This window comes from Gossypium hirsutum, chromosome D13 (genome assembly GCF_007990345.1).
Source record: "Gossypium hirsutum isolate 1008001.06 chromosome D13, Gossypium_hirsutum_v2.1, whole genome shotgun sequence".
NCBI lineage: Eukaryota > Viridiplantae > Streptophyta > Magnoliopsida > Malvales > Malvaceae > Gossypium > Gossypium hirsutum.
This window is the reverse complement of record NC_053449.1, coordinates 62358449-62378355: the sequence shown is the minus strand read 5'-3', so window position 1 is coordinate 62378355 and position 19907 is coordinate 62358449. Positions and strand designations below refer to the sequence as shown.

The window sequence follows — 19907 nt, the reverse complement described above, 5'->3', positions numbered from 1 at the left end:
CATAGTCATTCGGCCTTCTTCTCTCTTGTCTCTTCTCTATTTCTTTCTTCTTCTGCTTCATGTCTGGCTTGTACCTAAACCAAATCTATCAACTTTTCCTTCGGCATTGGTGCCTCAATCTTCCCTGAAATATTTTCCCAATCCTTTCCCGGGTAGGCTCCTCTTCTTACCATCAATCGCAATCCCATCTCAGTGGTCCTGGATATTTTCGGTACTGGAATTCTATTTCCTCCGCAATAAACGTCGCGTTCACAAATTCTAACGACCGAAATGAACATTCTAGTGCCTCATCGTTGATGTCCACATAAGGTGCATCGCTAGTCATCATTGCGATAATATCCTCCTCTGCATCTATTGTTACCAACTGATCCTCCGATACCAACTTCACCTTCTGATGTAATGATGAAGGTACTGCCCCTGCTGAGTGTATCCACGGTCTCCCCAATAGACAGTTGTAGGAGGGTTTAATATCCATTACCAAGAAATCCACCTCATAAGTGACTGGGCCAATCCTTAATGGTACCTCATTCTCCCATAACTCCTTTTTGTTCCATCAAATGCCTTATATGCTCTGCATGCTTTCATGTGCGAACTGTCTATTGGTAATCGACTAAGAGTGGACAAAGCAATACATTTAGTGCAGATCCATTATCAACCAAGGCCCCGGGAGTGTGTACCCTTTGCATCGGACAGTAACATGTAGGGCCTTAGTAGAACCTCTTCCTCCGGATGGTATTTCATCATCACTGAAAAAGATAAAATTGTCAGCACCAATATTGTTGATCAGCCGATCCAGCTTGTTTACCGAAATATCGTCAGCCACATATGTTTCGTTTAGCACCTTTAAGAGTGCATTCCGATGTACTTCTGAGTTTAAGAGTAAAGCTAATATCGAAATGCGGGCTGGCTGTTTGTGCAGTTGCTCCACAACACTGTATTCGCTGTGTTTCAAAAACTTCAAAAACTCCTTTGCCTCCTCTTCTTTTATTGGTTCATTTACCAATGGCTCAACTTCTACTGCCTTCCCTTTCCTCTGTTCTTTCTTCCAATTCTCTTCCCTGGACGACTCTGCTTGAGCGTCATATCTTTTTCCATTGCGCGTGTAAGAACCCGTTTCCTGATTTCTTTCTGCTTCTTTTCCCAAAACGGTCACATTACACCCGTAATTCCACGGCACCATTTTGTTATCCCTATAAGAAAAATTTGATGGTTTCTGGATTACAATTTTCGGTGTTACCTGAGCCCTAACCTCATTACCCTTAGGGCGTGAGATAGTGACCACAGGATGATTTGGAGCCTTTGTTCCCAACTCTGTCGCGCATATGCTCCTCATTTCTTTCACATCTTCATAAAACCTCATCTCCTTGTTATCCATCATGCTTTGAACCAAGGCCTTAAATCCTTCACATTCTTGGATTTCATGCCCTGTTTCATGGTGAAATTCACAATAATTTCCCATCTCATGCCCTTTCTCAGAATCTGAAATAACCAACCCTCTTTTCGCCATTTCTTTCCAGACCCGTTTCAATGGAGTTTTTACTTCAGCAATGTCAGTCTTGACTTCTTCTCCCGTACCTTCGCTAACCATATTCACCCCTTTATCTGCGTGATTAGGTAACGGATTCTTTGCGTTAGGTGAGTCGTCAAGTTTGACGACACCCAATTGATAAGTCCTTCTACTACCTTCTTGAAGGCAGTACAATTTTCTATCGAGTGCCAGAAATTCCCGCATGATAATCACATTGCGCATTCACATCATACCATTTTGGATACGGGGGTTGTAGAGGACTCAAGTAACGAGGAGCAACAACATGTGCATCGAATAAAGTCTGATACAACTCCTTGTATGACATCGGGATTGGCGTGAATTGGGGCTTTTCAGTAGTTTGCCTAGCTCCTGACTCTTGTCTTGATGATCCCTGTTGATTAGCAACCACTTTCTTTGGTTGATTCACGGTAATTGACCTACCATAAGCATTCACATTATTCACTTCATTTTCTCTTTTCCTCGGGGGTGCCCTCCTATTATTTTCTCCTCCATCTATTTTTCCACTTTTAATGGCATGCTCAATCATTTCACCATTCATGATTATATCTGAGAAATTTCTTGAGGCGCTTCCCAACATGTGAGTGATGAACGGGGCTTTCAAAGTATTAATAAAAAGCGTCGTCATCTCTTTTTCCAAAAGCGGTGGTTGCACCTGAACCGCCACCTCTCGCCACCTCTGCGCATATTGTCTGAAGCTTTCGTTCAATTTCTTCTCTAAATTTTGCAGAGTTATCCTGTCAGGCATCATTTCTGAGACATGATTGTATTGTCTCAAGAAAGCCTGTGCTAAATCCCTCCAAGTAGCGATTTTAGCTCGGCTCAGCTGATTGTACCACTTTGACGCCGCTCCTGTAAGACTTTCTTGAAAGCAATGTATTAATAATTGATCATTATTAATATGCCCCGTCATTCTTCTACAAAACATAGTAATATGGGATCCTGGGCAACTAGTCCCGTTGTATTTCTCGAATTCCGGCATCTTAAATTTGTAAGGGAGCACCAAGTCCGGAACCAAGCTCAGATCTTTGCATCTGTTCCATAACTTTCGATGCTTTCTATTGCCCTAAACTTCTCTTCTATCCATTTCCATTTCTCCTCAAATTGTTTCGGAAATTCCTCCTTCGCCTTGTCCTTTTCAACCATCTCGTCTAGATCTGGGACCGCAATATTATTCGGGCTATCACCGGGATTAAAGCCCGCTCCGGGTTGAAAATTCATTGGGATTGAAGCATCGCCTTGAAACTGCTGGGGTCTAACCGACACAGAGGGTCTCCGCGAATGCAGCTCGGTCTGTACTTGCGCATGTGGAGGCGTGAAACCTGGAGGATAAAGTGGTTCACCATTGTTTTCTTCTTCACTAACAGTCACAGGACCTTTACCCTTATCTACTCCCTTCAATAATTGCGTCATCTTAGCCACCAGATCATTTTGGGACTCCTCCATCTTTTGCACCATGTCACGCTGAATCTTTTCTATCTGCTCTTTCATTTGCGCCTGCAACTGGTCTTGCATTTCTTTTTGAAGTCGCTCTAGCTTCTCCAACCTTTGGTCCATAATTTTTGCCTTAGCTCGGGTGCCGTAACTTTGTTGGTTTTCCAGGTTAACTGAAATGATTTTATTCAATTAGGTTTTTTTAATAGTCATTAATGCATATGATGTGATGCAATGCATGAAAAGAATGCAAAGAAAAAAGAGGCACTGATTCTCATTCAACTTCATTAGAAAACTTTACTAGATAAAGAGCTTCTTTACATAAAATAGACTACATATACGGCTTTGCCCTCACACTCAAAGCCTTAACCTTTCTAAGAAGCCAAGCTAATTCTCGGCCCCTGTCCGACTCTGACTCATACTTCAAACTTAATAGATCAGCCTGAACCGCTAGAGTCTGCAGATGATCAGCTACTTCGCGCACTTGAGCTACCGCCTCTCCCATAATATAATCTCTTTCCTAATCTGCTCTTGAGACCGACGGAATTGTCTTTGCCACTGCTCATTATTTTCTTCCAGAAGCTCTATCCGGATTTCACTATTCTGCAATGCATTTTCTAGCTCTCCTATTTGTCCTTTTAAGTCTTCAATTTTGTCTAAGCTCGCCCTTAATTCAACCGTAGCATTACGATTACAGTACTGGTGAAGCGATCTTTCTAATTCAGTTATCCGGACCTTCAACTCCGTCTTCTCATCTTGGCAAACTAGTAGACTCTTTCCCAAGGCGACTTCTCGAGCCCGAGTATCCTGAAATTTCTTTTCCCATTGATTAGCTCTCGTCTTTTCCTCCTGAATTTCTTGTCGCCATTGTTCTGGCGTTTTACCCAAGCCAGCAGTTCTTACCGACCTGCGCAACTTCTTGTAATCTGTCTTCAGGCTGTCTAAATCTTCTTCTGCTTTGTTCTTTCCTTTTCTCAATTTATCGGCCTCTAATCTTTGAATGTCCACATCCAGTCCTAACTGCATTTTTTCTTCCTCTAGTTGTTCTATCTTCTTCCCCAATTCTAAACTCCTTTTTTCAAATTCTTGTTTGATGATTTCCATCTCGGAAGGCAAAACTTGTAAGCGTTCCTCTAAAGATCGAGCAGTTTCTGAATTTGACGTCGGGATGTTGTCGTTGATCCTTTGATCACGCCACTGACCATACTCGGGGGTAATTGTCGGACCCACGGCTAAGATCTTCATTCGACGAGTCTGGTTCCAGGCACTAGATATTTCTCGAACCTTCTTCTTGTAATTGTCCTCCCTATAGGAAAAATCACTATAAGCCAACCCCTGCGTTGCTGGTATGAATTGTCGTGATCTATACTGTCTTGATACGAGTAGAGGAGCATATCCGATAGCTCCCCATATCCCGAGCAGCGGAACCCAGTCAAAATCTCCACACCGGTACAATATCTCATCAGGAATTAACCAAGGAGCCCTCCATTCAATATCTTCATCCTGGAGATTCTGGAGTATCTCTATCCATTTTCCTTCTGAAATATCATCCCGTCTTGGCGTGGCCACCAATTCTCCTAGAGGGGAGTAGTTATCAGAGAATACCCGATAGGAGACCTTTTCGACCTTCCAGAAGTGGCTATGGAACCATGCCAATAAGAGCTGCGCGCATCCAATAAACCTTCCCTCCCCTGCTTTTCGACACGCATTCAGGGATCTAAAAGTTTCAGCGAGTATTGCCGGAACCGGTGTCACCCCTTTACTAAGCCGATCAAACAAATCAGATACAGCCTCGTCTATGTGTCCTAAAGCTTTGGGGAAAACCACTAGTCCATAGATACCTAAAGCGAAGACATCGACCCTTTTCTTTAAGTCAGGATGTACAAGCACCAAGTCTCGCAAACTTTTCCAAGGAACACATTTACTGTCGCCTTTCTGTTGGATCCGGGCAGCGACCCACTGCTCGCTCATCCCAGTGATGTTCATTAATTTCTTTAACAACGGAGAGACACAAGCAGCTCTGGAATAAGCCTTGTCGACTTGAATCTTTGGGCACCGAAGCAAGGTCGTATACTCCTCCACAGTAGGCGTCAAATCTACCTTCCCAAAAGTGAAACAACTGTAGGCAGGATTCCAAAACTGAGCAAGGGCTCGGAATAAATACTTGTCCACTTTGACACTAAGCAGATAAGGTAGGTCACCGTAATTACAATAGAACAGCTGCTTGGCCTCGACATCCCATTGATCCCAGACTTCTTTCATTTCTCGAAGGTCATTCTGGATTACACTGATACGGGTAAAATCACACAATTCTGACACGTACCCTTTGGTAAGACTATCGCCTTTCTCCCGTTGTGTCGTTTCAGCCCATATTCGCACAGCCGCATTATCCTCTACTTTATCAACAAACCCCTTTTCCATGATAAGCTTTCTACTGAGAAACTGAATGTAAATCGACCCCTCTTTTAGAATGAAGATGCCATGCAATCACAAACAAAGTAAATTAGCATTAAACACAGAATAAGATTTAAAATAAGCGACAAATAAATACAACACTCGTTTAGGTAAGCATTAAAAATTGGAGTAGCTCTACTTAGGTCAGTTCCTATGGCTCATTACATGTGGTTTGGCTCTAAGGTAGGGTACCTGAACCAGCAGATTCCTCGATCCTCACCCATTATAGGCTCATACGGACCAAGTTCGATTCAGGGGGATACATTTCCCTATGGCCATGCGGAGATGAAAATCTCACGAAGACATAGGTACGGATGTATCCCGGAAGCGATTCACTATCCCATGCGGAGGTGAAAACCTCACGAAGGCGTAGTTTCTCACTCCCACTTAAAAAGGTGTGACCAACGGTCATGCAATGCAATGCAGAAAGATATAAAAACTTAAAATACAAAACCTGATGAAAACTATAACTCAAAACAAATGAAATGCAACGAGAGGATGGTAAATTTAAACCAAAATTTTAACTTTCGACAAAAGACAAAAATAATCAACTCGTGGCTTGACTCTCTTATTTTAAGTCCCCAGTGGAGTCGCCAAGCTGTTGACACCTTTTTTTGATGAAAAACGGGGTCGACTTGGGTTTTGGAAAATGAAAACAAAAATGGGAGTCGCCACCAATCCCTTTTTTATGAGGTGTGATTGGATTACCTCGAAAATGGTTGTTATAATAAACGGTTTGATTTTTATTAAAACAACGGTTTTGGTCCACGAAATTTAGAAAACGGGTTCGGGAGTCGGTTACGCACGAGGAAGGATTAGCACCCTCGATACGCCCAAAATTGGTACCTAGTTGATTACTTAATGTCTTAATGTCGAAAATTGAGAATTTAAAAGAATTTTAAAAATACGATCCTTGTATTAAAGTGTTGAAAATTTTGGGAAAAGAGGGGCACGTTCCACGTTAATCGAGAAAGAAAGCATCATATCCAGTAAGTTAGGACACAATGTCTCGAATTCCCGATATGCGAATGAATGTCAAAATTTACTTATTTAAGATATTTAATTATCTTGGATTAAAAAGGGGATCATGTCCAGTGAGTTAAGACACGATCTTTTTTATTTCCGAGATCATTTAAAACTTAAGTTTGAAAAGATTCGTGTAATAAAGTTTAAAAGAATATTCAGTTGTTTAAATCAAATGAAGAAATCGCAACCCAATACGTTAGGGCACAATTTTTCCAAAATATTAAACATTGAATATGGTATTTATTTCGAAAAATCCTCGTCTCGAGGAAACAACATGTCACATCCAATGCGTTAGGACACAACATATTGAATTCTCGATAACGAGCTTTTTATCATTTTAAAAAAGAGTAATCCCAATTATTTAAATTCAACGAAGAAAGTCGGAATCCAGTACGTTAGCGCTCGATTCTCTCGAAGATCCAAAATACCGAATATTACTTATTTTTAAAATTTCTTTTTTTGAAATCTAAATAAAAAATTTAGTGTAATGGAAATGATGATGATATAAGCAAAATAATACAAACAAAGGCTACTGGGTGAAAATAAATACAGAGACGAACTAATATAATACACAATTATAAGCATATTGAAACATTCATTCTAAATAATGAAAATGTAAATGAAGAAATAAACGAAGAAAATGTATATAACTATAAAAATATAAAATATATATGTGTTATAGAATATGAAAATGTGAGTATTTACATATACATGAGTAGATTATAAAACATAAGAATATATAATAAAAGTATGTACATTACAAGAACGTGTATATGTACATAAATATGAAAATTTTAAGATAGAACAATGTGCATATACATATACTTATACAAATTAAAAAAAGTATGTACATACATATATTATAAAAATTTATTCACATATACATACATGCTTGAAATTGTAAAATAATAACGAGAACATGTATATATAAACATATATGAAACATGAGATGTACGAACGTATGTATATAGATACGGATGGAAAAATATAGGCATATAAATATAAATACTTAAAATGTATATATAAATACATACATAAATTATAAAAATAGATAATATAATCATGTATATATATTATTAAATATTAGACATATATATGTATATATATATAGTAAGATTTAAAGTAAGAAGACAATAATAAAATATCACATTCAAATGACAAAATAACCAAAAATAAAGAAGAAGGATTAAAATACAACTTAAACTAAATTGACAGGATAAATTAAAAAAGTAAACCAAACGTAGGGACTAATTTCAAAGGCGCGAAAGAAGCTAAGGATTAACTGGGGAAATATCCCGCACCAACTAAACGGCGCCGTTCCAAGGAAGTGCACATACATGGTCTGGGGATTAAAATAAAACAAAAGGAAATTTTAAGACCGAAATTGCGAATAATAAAAAAATTGCATTAAAAACGCCATAAAGGCGGAGGGGCTTATTTCGCAAATATCCCCTCAGGCCTAAGCACGCGGATCCTTGGGGCCCGACGGGTCAACACGCGGGTCATGCTCAATACGGCGCCGTTTTGGAGCCACTGATCAGACTCCAAACGGCGTCGTTTCACACATCACATAAGGGTCAAAGGAACCCTAATCCGGCAGCCATCCATTCACTTTCAAAAAAAGAAAAAAAAACAATAACAAAACAGAGAGCCCGACGCTCTCCCTTTCTGCGCCTCCCTCGGCCTTTAGGCTTAGACCTCCATCTCCGCCTCCATGGCCAGTGGCCGGAGTCGCGCGAGAACGGTCTATCTCCTTGCGGCGTCCCTGAAGGCTAAGCCTTCTCAACCGCGGTATCAAAGGGAAAAGGGGTGACTCGCCTCTTTCGGCCCAACTCCTACGGCGGCAAGGGTGGGGCTCCGACGCTAGCCCGTCGAAGCAAAAGGTACTTCCTTTCCCTTTGAGTTCCGTTTGTTTTATTGAACAATTGCAGAGAAAAAAGCAATAAATGAAGATTAAAGTGAATGAGAAACAAGAACAGAGAAAAACGGGAGTCAACCTTTTTGATCTGTTTTTCTTTTTTTTAATTCGAAAATGCAGTGTCCCCCCCTTATTTACAAAGATATTACTTTTCTTTTATATCCCCTTTACATTGTATTTTAGTTGTGTTCTTTGCATTATCTATTGTGTGCTCCGACTTTCTCTGCCATTTTGCAGGTGTTGATGAGGCTAGGCACGGTGGGTGGCGATGGGACATGGCAGACGGCAGAGGGGGGATGCGGCGCTAGGTTTGGCTAGGGTTTCGTTTTTCTGAAACCCTAGCTGGGTTTTTTAGGGGGAATTGGGCTCGTTTTAGGCTGGTGGTTTAGGTTTAGGTGGGCCTTGGGTGTTTTATTTGGGTTGGTTTTGGGTAGCGGGCCACCGGGTAAATGGGCCTGCAACACCCTTCATTTCCTTTCCTTTCTCTAGTTGTGATGTAATCCAAACATAGAATAAGGTCAATTTTTTCTTATCAAAGCTCAAGAAGGGTTTGACTAGATAGGAGGATTGGTAGTTTAATCTTTAAACAAATCAACTTAACAAGCAAGGGCAAAATTAAGAATTGTGTGATAAGAAGCCAAAAAAAAAATTTAAACAAAATTAAGGGATGAAACTAAAAATATTATATTATGCTTAAGCTAGTTTTTGAACTTTTGAGAGGGTTAAAATTGGATATTTTTTTTTCTTTAAACAAAGAGACTGAATTGAATTATTAGTAGTTCAAAGTTGCAATTGCACCTTTTGGTCAAGGAAAGTGAATGCCCCTACATGTGTCACATACCCATTACCATTTTCTTGAGAGACATGTGTGATAGGATATGCAACCTTAATTGCTTATATGCCCTAAAACCATTTTGGATGTGTAATACACTCGCTTATATACCCAAAGACCTTCCCTCTCCTTTCTAATGTGGGATTAATGCATCTTACCTATTCCTTTAGAGTGGTTGACATGACATTATCCCTACTCAATCTTGTGATGCCCTTATCATGAACTTCTCAATTTTTTACTACCCTGCCCTAGGGATTTTGTACAATGTCATGGTTGCTTTACCTTACCTACCCCACTCATTGGGGTGCTTAGCATGGACTCATGTAGGCAAGGTAGTCTCTAAAGTCTAGATTATATTCCATAATCAACCTTCTACCTATGGATCGACACTAGAGTTGGCCTCTTGGTTAGCACTTGTTTTTTTTTCTTCTAATAAGCAATGACACCTAAACTTCACTGCACAACAACCATTTCGAGTGAAGTGCTAAATAAAAGAATCATCACTATGAGGAAGGCCAATCAAAATGGACAAGAAAATCTTTGCTTATTCTTCATTTGAAAAATGATCAACCTCATATTGCTCCCAAACTTTATTTTCCACATTAATGAGTTGGGAGACAAATAGGCTCTTGCCCCCTTGGGTAGGGAGAAGACACTTGAAACAAGGTAGGTTTTGACAACCTTCTATCTTGCCAAATGGCATTTTTATTGTCGCTATTTATGTTCCATTGAGTTTTAATTTTCAAAATCTCAATGTTGCCAGTTAAGCTTTGTAATGCCCACAAACTTATAACTAAAGTCTTTGATTCAATATTGTTGGTTGTTGTTTTTTCCAGGTAAGTTCAAATGGAACTTATTATGTTAATTTTAGTTATTTAAGTGTTATAATATCTTGTTTGTTAGTTAAGTTGTTGTGAAAATGTTAAAATTTAAAATCGAGTGGATTAAATTGCAAAGTATGTAATATAGAATGATTCTGAATGAAAACGTCTCATTAGATGGTTATAAAATGTTTATATGGTAAAACAATATGTATAAATGATGATATTAAAGAGAATAAAATGTATGAATACAGAACAATGCCATGAGAATTTAGTAAATATTTACGATACAAATGGCAAACCGTTACCATTTTAAAGGAATTGGGTGCTGGTCAGAGACTACTTTATCGATGGCTAAGATCCAGCAGTTGTTACGGATTCTCTACAGCTTGTGTGAGCAACACTGAATAGAGTTAGCATAACAATATCGTCCCACAGCTTGTAAGAGTAGACACAAATGATACAAACTGAGTGCTAGTCAAGGACTTAGTTATCGATGGTTGAGATCCAACATATGTTGCGGATTCTCTACAGCTTGTGCGAGCAACATCGAATAACACTTACATGAACAATCCCGACCTACAGCTTGTGTGAGCAATCTAGTTCTGAGTATCCGAAATTAATTTACTATAGTTCTTCGAGAAAATATATTGGCAAGTTGATAAAGAAATTGTTGGGAAGATTGATAAGGAACTTAGTTGACATGTTTGTAATATCGTATAAGTTGGAATGATATAATACTATTTGGTATATGTGTGTAATCTGAACATTTTGATGTTATGGTACTAATATGTTAACTTGATGGTGGTTTTTTTGAAATTGTATAAATAGGTTTAAGAAAGCCAAAGTATTACCAAGTTGTGCATCTTTGAGTTTCTATTAATTAATTGATATAAAACTTAGGTAAGTTAAATTTCTAATGGATTTACTAAGTATTTGTTATACTTATCGTTGACTTCACGTACTTGTAGATTGTTGACCGTGAAATGTGACGATCAGATCACTTTGGAGCTCACACTATCCATCTCCCGTTTTGGTAGCCTTTTGATGATTTTGAGTTCGGTTATATGTGGCATGTACTTAGGAATGTCATAGTATCGTATAATGTTTGTTTTGTTTGGAACTTTACTTGAATTGAACTTATGTGTAAATGGAAATGATATATGTATGCATATTAGAGAACATGATGCATTATATTTGTTTGGTTCTTAATGTTGGATATATAGAGTATAAATTGACGTGAGAAAGTTAATGTTGAATGGCTTGAAATGTTATAAATAGTTTTTATGTAAATTGGTGTGAAATGTGGCATATTGGTTCATATGTTGGAATGGTGTTCAAATGGTATGTGTTTGGTATGAAATTGGTATAAATTGTGCAGATATAAGTTGTGTTAAGTGTTTTCTTTGAGTTAAATTGGATGATGATTTGAAATGAGTATAAATGACCTATTTTTGCAACAAACAAATTCATTGTCCCAATGTCATTTTTCTCTTATTGCAACGTCGGCCAACAATTTGTGATGTCCTGACGTCAAGTGGTCTGACATTATGACGTGACATACTACTTTGGCAACGTCATGACAAGGGGGAAGTCTCGTCGCAATGTCGTTTTGAACTTTTGAAATCTTTGCAGGTTAGTCCTTTTTCGAATCCACGTCAACTTTTAAGTTTACGAAAGCTCGTATAAAGCTTAGGGAAAGTTTAAATTTGTATTGAATGACTTATATGATAATAGTTAATGATTTTTTATTCAAATTATCTGTTAAATGTTTATAATTATTCCATTTAGCACTGTAGCTCAATTCCAGCGATTAGGATGGGTAAGGGGTGTTACACACATATATAAGTGAAGTGGTTGTTTTGGTAACTATGTTTTTGCATATTTGAATGCATGAAATGGTTGATTTGGGGCTTTGGGGCCAAATGTTAGTTAATAGGCTAGGTTGGAAGCTTTGGAAAACAATGAGTTAGTGGTCTATTTCCGTCGTCGTGATACCATATCCTTAATTTTGCGATATTGATCTTGTTTTATTTTGAAAACTTTGCAATTTGGTACTTAGATTGGAAAGTTTGGCTACTATCTTCAAAGTCGCGATACCAAGCCGTGGAAATCGCGAGACCCACTTGACATACTTTGAAAACTTTTAGTTTAGTCCTAGTTCAACCCCGAGATGGAATTGAGCTTTCGTAAGCTCATATATGACCCAAAAATGATTATATATATTATTTTTTACAATTGTAGTACTTATAAATTAATTATTAATGATGAAATTTGTTTGTAATTAATCGTAGTTGTTCTAGCAACAAATGCGACATCCTAAAGCTCAGACTCGACAATTGGGTCAGGTGTGGGTGTTCAATACACTTTTGAGGCATAAAATGGGATAAAATGATAGTTTAGGTACTGGTAGAAGTACCATGAAAGCCCTTATACTAGGAGTCGAATTGCATTTTTTCCCTTCTACTCAAAAAATAGGCAAATTAGTCCTTATACGTTAGATCAAAGAGCAAACTAGTCATTCTATAAAAATTCCTTTCATTTCTACTGTTAAAAATTGATCTATGTACATCAACATGAGGTATACGTGGCACACTATTTGATTATTCTGTCAGCCACGCTAGTTTTTAACAGTACAAAAATGATGAAATTTTAACAGAAAGCATCAATTTTCTCTTTGATCTAACATATAGTGACTAATTTGCTCATTTTTTCAGTAGAGGGAAAAAATTGATACTTTTATTTTTAGGTATCACTTCTAACAAAAAAAAATTGAAAATAAAGTATAGTTTAAGGTCCAATTTTGTAAATGAAACTTAATCTCTTTTTTTTTTTGTCTTTTTTTGCATTGAAGGTGAAAGAAGTAAGAGGACGAAGATTAAGACGAAAGACTTAGAGAGAGAGCTGAAAAGAAACACCAATAAATCAACCAATATGCAGCACACTTTTATTAGATGTCGTACACTTTTTAGAGATAAAACGAGACAAAATGATAGTTTAAGTATCATTTTATAATAAAAAAAACTTTTCAAGTATCAAACTGAAAATTGAGTATGGTTTAAGGACCAAATTTGTAAATAAAACATAATATATTTTTTGGCATCGAGGGTGAAGGAAGTGAGTAAAAAGACAAAGATTAGGACAAAAGGGTTATGAAGCATTGGAGATAAGAGAGATAGAGAGAGGAGCAATAATGCAATGTAGGATAGGAGACAGAGTGTTGCTTTTGGGGGTACTACTTGGGGAATAAAATGTTGTCTCGCTCTTTCTACAAGGATTGGCGTGAAAGTGAACAACAACAACAAACCCACCCTGCCTTTCTCTTTTGGATAAACACATTATTGAATGTACATTTTCACCTTTATATATTAATTTACAACATTATAATAATAAAAAGAGAGAATACTTACAATTACAACTTTTCTTTTCCTTCTTTCTCCAACTTTTTCCCTTTACTACTTTTTTTGAATTTCTCTGCCTTTGTTTGTCCATTCAAAGGAGGGAAAATGGAAAGAGAAGCAACTTCTCTCACTTCCTTTCTTTTTTTTAATTTTTGAAATGTGGGTCTTAGTTGGGTCTTTCCTTTTTCTTTTCTTCACTTTCTTTTATAAATGCATCCACTTTACCATCTTTATTTTTATTTCTACTATAGTCTTTCTCAATTAGTAATTACCATAATTACAATGTAAGTGGTAGATTAAAATCGAATCAATCAATTTTTAAGGGGTTAAAATGCGATTATACCCTTTTTAAAGAGACCATTTCAAGGACAAGGCCATTCCTTTCCTTTGTCTTTGCTCCTCCTATGTGATCTATAAACACAATATATATTTAAAATTAGTCGTTTTGACCCTGATCCATCATCTCGAGTATTAAATTGAATAACTAATTAATCAGAATAAATCTGGTGAACAGTGGAATGAACTTGGCACTCCAAAATTGATAAATTTGTTTTTTAATCTATTCAAAATTTATTATTCATTCCGACCTCCTAAAACAATTTTCTATTTCATCCCTAAACAACGAGAAATTATGTTATGGACCATTCTCACTACATTATTTATGGTCCTATTCAATTATTTAATGATATTTCAGCAATTTTTTTCATATCATTGACATATAATTTTAATAACTTTTTTATCCTGAAATAATATAATAAAAAAATCCGTAAAACAATTTCTCTATATGGTAACGTTTACGGAACAACCATCACCATGACTTAATCTACCAGTGTTGTATACAAGAAACCATGGTATTAGCTAATTCTCAATTAATTTAGGCATGCTTGTAAATATGTATGTACATATAAATGTGCAGCACTGTGACTAGAGGAAAAAGGAACATGGTTAAGATTGATCAGATCTTCTTTTGCAGCTTTTTCATCGTCTTGGGGTTGAAAAGAAAAAGAAAGAAAATTTATTTATTTATTATTATTTTATGATATGTTTTCATCATGCCATGAAAGTTTTACTACTCTCCATATGCATATAGACTTTGAGGATATTTTTTTGCGAGTCCCAACAAGTGCAGTGAATGTTTTGTACTAATCAAATAATCACTTTTTTGTTTTAATAAACGAAATCATTCCTTTGTTATTTATCTATTTATTTATTATCATGGGAAACCAAAACAAAGAAAATCTTAATTAGGGTCACCTTTAGGGTATTAAAAGATGGTGCAGTCTCTGTGTGTGTGTGTGTGAGAGAGAGAAAAGAAAGATAGGAAGTGGAATTGAAAAGCTAAAAAAAGCTGCCCTCAATTTTAAAAAGAAAAAAAATGTGAACGTAATTGGAAGGTTAAATTTTATGTAAAATTGAAATGAAGTTAATATAATTATTTAATTTTTTTTAATGGTATAAGGATTAAATTAAATATTTTTTTTAATTTCATTATTATTAAATATTCTTTTAAAAGTAGGTAAATATAGGGACTGAGTTTCGAATTTGTGAAGTGTATAAAGAACGAAGGGTTTGGTCTATTTGTTGTATATTGGTTCTAAAACTATACCATAAGCTCTTCTTTCCAAAAACTTTCAAAAAAATATATTTTTTGGTTCTTTGTTTTTCATTTTCAGATTCATATTTGTCTATTTTAAGCTTACAACAACTGGTTCATTTTGTTCTAAGCTTTTAAGAGGAAAACAAAGGCAAATAGGGGTGTGGGGGTGGTGAGTATATTGCATAAGAGAGGAAAGTTAGTGAAAATTTTTGAGAAGAGCACAAGTTTTTTTCATTTGGGGGGTGGTGTGGGGGGGTGGGTTTTAGCCAAGTGATGCGCTCAGGTGCCTGTACGGTTCAGCAGACCCTCACAGCAGAGGCTGCTTCAATATTGAAGCATTCTCTTAGCTTAGCCAGAAGGAGAGGCCATGCACAAGTGACTCCTCTTCATGTGGCTGCCACTTTGTTAAGCACAAGGGCTAGCCTATTAAGAAGGGCTTGTCTTAAATCACAGCAGCCTCAGTTATCTTCCTCACATCCACTTCAATGTAGAGCACTTGAGCTTTGTTTCAATGTAGCTCTTAATAGGTTACCAACCACACCAGGACCAATCCTTCATGGTCAACCTTCTTTATCAAATGCTTTAGTTGCTGCACTTAAAAGAGCACAAGCTCATCAAAGAAGGGGTTGTATTGAACAACAACAATCACAACAGCCTATACTCACCATTAAAGTTGAGTTAGAGCAGCTTATTATATCTATACTTGATGATCCTAGTGTTAGTAGGGTTATGAGAGAAGCTGGTTTTTCAAGCACTGTTGTTAAAGCCAACATTGAAGATTCTTCTTCATCACCTTCATCTGTGTTTCAATGTTATAACACTACTTCTGGTTCTGGTGGTGTTTTTTCTTCACCTTGTTCACCTTCTCAAACTCATTTCTTGTCTTATGAACAAAACCCATTTTTCTTTTCACCTTCAAAGAAACTTTTAACCAACTACATACCAGATTCAGCTTCTTTGAAACAAGACATCAAGTTGGTGTTTGAGGTTTTGTTAAGGAAGAACAAGAGGAGGAACAGTGTTATAGTTGGTGATTGTGGGTCTACAACTGAAAGTCTTGTGTCCGAACTAACATCAAGAGTTGAGAAAGGTAATGTTCCGGATGAAATGAAACATGTTCGGTTCCTTAAATTTTATTTCTCACCTATGTCTTTAAAGTTCATGAAAAGAGAGGATGTTGAGAAACATGTTTGTGATTTGAAAAGAAGAGTGGATTCCATTGTAGCAGAAGGTGGTGCTATTATTTATACAGGTGATTTAAAATGGACTGTTGTTGAAGAAGGTGAAATCAATGGTTACAATGCAGCTGATCATTTAGTTACTGAACTAGGAAGGTTGATTTCAGATTATTACATGTCAAACAAGGTCTGGTTAGTGGCAACTGCAAGTTACCAAACATATTTAAGGTGTCAAATGAGACAACCTCCACTTGAGGTTCAATGGGCACTTCAAGCTGTTTCTGTTCCTACAGGTGGACTTAGTTTAAGCCTCCATGCTTCCAGGTTTGTTCCTTTTCTCCATTAATATTCCTTGTTCTTTTTGGTTCTTGTTTTTATCTTCTAGTTATGGTCTGTAAAAAGACATATGAATCATTGTCCATGCATTGTATTATTACCATGCTTTGTCGGATATAGCCGCTGCATAAAATCAAAAGAAAAAGTTAAAAAGTTTTCACGTTTGTCTTTTCCTTTTTTTTCCTTTTTATGCTTTCTTTATGTCTTTGCTGTCTCGTGTTTTGAAATTATTAATCTTCATGGACCATAATAAGAATAATCTTGATGTTTGCAGTTGCCATGATACAAAAATGGTGTTCAGTGAGATGGAAAAGAAGCAATTTGAGCATGAGAGACTTACATGTTGTGCTGAATGTAGTTCAAATTACGAGAAAGATGTACAGTCGTTTAAATCTAGTGGTGGCTTGCCACCATGGATGCATGTTCATGGTAGTAACAACAGTGACAGCCAAAAGGTAAGAAGAATCTACAAGTTAAAACTCATTTTGGGTCTTTTCTTTTTTTTTTTTAGGGGGGGTTTTAGAGTTTAATTGTGTCTGGTTTTTGTAGGATGAAATGGTTGAATTGGGGAGAAAATGGAACACATTATGTCACAGTTTACATAGAGGTAGATTGAACCAGAGCCAGTTGAGGTCCACCATGTACTACAACAACCAAGGCTATCCTTATGGTTCATCGTTCCCTTGGTGGCCTAGTCAAAGCAGTGGCTTAACCGATTCGGCTTCGATATCTTTCATCGATTCAAAGCCGAATTCGGTGCCGAGATTCAGAAGGCAAAACTCATGCACCATTGAGCTCAATTTTGGTAATGTATCACCAAACTTGGATTCACTTAAAAACACCGAGGATAAAGAGGTGAAGGTCACACTTGCTCTTGGTAGTGATTCTCCAAGGACAAGTTCTGGATTGTGTGAGCTTTTGCAAGGCAACCTGCCATGGCAATCTGAGATTATAAGTTCGATAGCTGAAGCATTGATGGGTTCAAAAAAAGAGACTTGGTTATTGATTGAAGGGAATGACATGATTGGCAAAAGAAGATTAGCACGTGTTGTTGCAGAATATGTGTTGGGGTCACCTGATTTGCTGCTGTACATGGACATGAAACACAACAATCAGACAACTCAATGTAATGAGAGGCTTAAGAGAGCATTTAGCAGGGATGAAAAGCTTGTGGTTATGGTGGAAAATGTTGACTTGGCTGATACACAGTGTTTAAAACTCCTAGCTGATAGATTTGAAGGTGGAGATGGTGGTGGTAGTAGCAGATCAATAATCATTTTAACCAAGTCCATATCTTCTAGCTTTGAGGAACATTATGCCAAAAAGGACAACATTGTCATCGAGATGAAGCTCAACATCAACGGCTCTGATACCAACAAGAGAAAACACGAATGGGGCGGTTCAAACAAGACCAAAACACCAAGAACCGAACCAAGTTCCCACATCCTTGACCTCAACATGAAAGCAGCTGATGATGATGAAGAAGAAGAAGCTAATGAAAGTGGTGAAGTTAGTGACTTGACGGCTGATCTCCATGTCGGGTTTCTAGAACTGATCCAAAAACGCTACATTCTCAACCAAACCGAAGGCCAACACAAGGAGATGAAAGAAGCTTTCATGGCCAAGTTCAAAAGGGTGGTAGAGGAGATATTTGGGGGTGAAAATAAGGTTAGTTTTAGTATTGAAGAGCGGGTACTGGAGGGGGTTTTAGTTGGTTCAAGTTATTTTGTGAATAGCTTATTTGAGAAATGGCTAAAAGACATTTTTCAAACAGGCTTACAAAATGTTAAAAAAAATGGAGGGGGAGGGGGTATAGATGAAATTAGATTAAGTTATGGGGGTATACTTGAAAAAGCAATGGAAAATGGATATATGGGGAGTTGCCTTCCCAAAAACATCCAAGTTTAGTTTCATGGAGTAAAAAATTTGGATTGGGGGGGTTTTCTTATGTAAAATTCCTGACAATACCCAAAATGACCATAATGTCAGTTTGTGTAACTTTCATAGGATGTGTTTTGTAATCTTTTTCTTTTCTTTTCATTAATTTTCAGTTCCTTTTGTTTTTTTCTTAAAGTTAATAATTTAATTCTATCTCCATATCAATGAAATCATTTCATTATTTAAACCGTTAATTTAATCATTAAATGACATATAAATCTTGCATGATTATTGACACTCATCTCTTGGATGCTCTATATAGGAACCTCATTCAGTCGCATCAAGACTACATTCTTTTCTCAGGTGGAGAAAATTATCCCATTAAAGCCTAGTAGATAGGCCAGCTAGCTAGTTCTAAGTAAACATTATCTTTCCTTTTTTTGTATATTTGAGAGAGCGAAATGGGATTGTTTAGGATCAAACCCAAATTCTCTTACCTACAACATAATATTTTTACCGTTAGGTTAAGAGATTGTTGACATTCAAAAACCTATATATAAATTAACAACAACCAAAAAGGGATAATTTATATATAAACAAAAGAACATAAATTGCTTTTTTGGGTTAATTTATAGGCATTTGATAAAGTTCCAAGACTTGGATTCCATAGTAGATAACAACTAACAAGTTTAGCATAATTTAAAGAGATATAAAACAAAGAACATAATGATTACATTAGAAATTTAGAACCCTTCAAGTTGATGAATTTAATCATGATTAAGCTTTTCCATATTTAATTCCATAGCCCTTCTCTTTTTATGTTATTAGCAATAGTGAAGAACAAAAAGAAAGAAAATAATAATGTCTATGTGCAATCAATGATGAATGTTTTGATGATAAACACCTAGCCAACTATCTCTACAATTATTGGTGCAATTTATTTAAATTAACAACATTCATCATAACTTGTAATTTTATTTATTTATTTTTGATTGAGAAAAACATACCAGATGTTGAATTTAAGTTTTAATGTCTCATAATAAATTGTCATTTTTAAATAAAAAAAACACCAATAATAAATCTTCTTATGACCGATATTTTCAAGTATTGAGTCTGAATTCTCTCCTTAAAATAACTTCTTAATATATGCAGATCGAGGGTAAAAGTACCTCCGAGATCTCAAAAAATGAGCAAATAAATTATTGTATGTTAGATCAAAGAGCAAACTAATCATTTTTGTTAAAATTTTATCCATTTTCACGGCTAAAAATTAGCGTGGCTGACAGATTTACCAAATAGTTACACTTGGTCTATCACATGTGCCTCATTTTGACGTGCAATGACTGATTTTTAATAATAGAAATTGATGAAACTTTTTACAAAATAACCAATTTGCTCTTTGAATCTAATGTACATGAATTAATTTACTATTTTTTGAATAGAGAGAACAAAATACAATCTAACTTCTACTACAAATACCTCCCGA

General features: G+C 36.5%; 1 protein-coding gene across 1 annotated transcript; it reads left to right on the top strand.

Moving 5' to 3' along the window:
* The first annotated feature begins 14729 nt into the window (after nt 1-14729).
* LOC121225268 (protein SMAX1-LIKE 4) lies at nt 14730-18564 on the top strand. Its single transcript, XM_041109502.1, has 3 exons — nt 14730-16531; nt 16818-16998; nt 17093-18564. Exons 1-3 carry the CDS (start codon nt 15303-15305, stop codon nt 18449-18451), a joined length of 2769 nt encoding a protein of 922 aa, XP_040965436.1. The 5' UTR covers nt 14730-15302; the 3' UTR covers nt 18452-18564.
* The last annotated feature ends 1343 nt before the right edge of the window (nt 18565-19907 follow it).